At 54.4% G+C, this 1,239-nt stretch overlaps 1 protein-coding gene across 1 annotated transcript in view; it reads right to left on the reverse strand.

Moving 5' to 3' along the window:
• Positions 1 to 1,239, reverse strand: part of Vstm2l (V-set and transmembrane domain containing 2 like) — a 34,737-nt gene extending 33,498 nt beyond the window's left edge. Inside the window, exon 1 of the mRNA XM_033767100.1 lies at positions 1,109 to 1,239. Coding sequence (XP_033622991.1) covers positions 1,109 to 1,239 — 131 coding nt within the window. The remainder of the gene's footprint in view (positions 1 to 1,108) is intronic.

A 1,239-nucleotide genomic window follows, 5' to 3' on the forward strand; every position in this document is an offset into this window, starting at 1 on the left:
TGCGCGGAAGGCCACTCCGCTCGGCGTCGCTGCGCCGCACCCCTCCCTCCCTCTCCCTCCCGCCCGCCCAGAGGAGGCGGTGGCGGAGGGATCTGCCGCTTGATTTATCATCAAAGTTTTGCCCAGGCTGGGATTTTTAAAGCGGTACTCGCAACTCCCCCCCCACACCCTCCGCCCAGCTTGAGAGGGAGGTTGAGAGCCAGAAAGGATGGAGGAGGCCACCCCAGGTGCGTGGTTCGCGGAAAGCACAATACAACTGCTCAGAAACAGAAAATACTATCCAACGGGAATAAGAAGAAAAACCATTCCACCTGCAGCTAGACCCAGCGCACTGAGAGGGATTCCTCAACTCAGTAGCACAGCATTCCCCGGTCGGGGGCAGGAAGGTATGGAGTTGAGGGAGAGACAGGAAAAGAACTCGGACTGAGACACCAGAGCCCGGATTATAGGTCTGTCGCAGGCTTTGGCTCCCTATGTGATCGTGTCCATGTGTCTACTCGTGTATGAATCTCAAGGTCTTCATCTGAGAAATGGGAAGCAATGACTGCTTTCTCCAGGACATTGGTGAGCATTTGCAAATTTAGGAATGCAAAGCTCCTAACATAATGCCACCGACGTGCCGCCTCCATAGTTATTGTCTCTCCCCTCTCTGGGACTCAGTTTTCCCATCCACATAATAAGAGTGAGACAGCCCAGACGGTGAGGCTCTTTGCAACTTAGAGATGTTGGGCCTTACTCGGTGAAGTGGATCGCCCCCTTCTGGACTGTAAGACTCCCTTCCTGGGACAGAAGCCTAGAGGGAATATGTGTGAGCCACTCCCATTCTGCAGAGCAGGAATCCAAGGAGATCCTCCGATTCTTTCCCTGACCCTTTTACTGGAGCTGTTGGCCAGACCCTCAGTAAAGACAGAGGGTGAACGTGTGGCTCATTTAAAAGATCTGAAGCACCTTAAATCAGAGCGATCATCTTCTTCGAGGTCCCATGGAGGGCACAGAGCAAGGGCTCTGACTGCCGGGAAGGGTCCTCCCTGTTCTTATCACCTGTCCACGTTCAGCTCATGTCCGCCGCGGTGTCAGACCACGAAAAACAGCACCAACCTCCTGTTACCCTGACGCCCGTCTTTTCAGCATCACGGAAGGCACCTCCGCAGACTCTTTGGTGCCGTGGATCAGCACTGTGGACAGATCCTCCGGTTTTCCCATTTCCCAGCCGAAAAACGGACGCCAAACCACAGGCAT

The sequence above is a fragment of the Fukomys damarensis genome, unplaced genomic scaffold, assembly GCF_012274545.1.
Source record: "Fukomys damarensis isolate Sample0158 unplaced genomic scaffold, DMR_v1.0_HiC HiC_scaffold_22, whole genome shotgun sequence".
In the NCBI taxonomy this organism is placed as follows: Eukaryota; Metazoa; Chordata; class Mammalia; order Rodentia; family Bathyergidae; genus Fukomys; species Fukomys damarensis.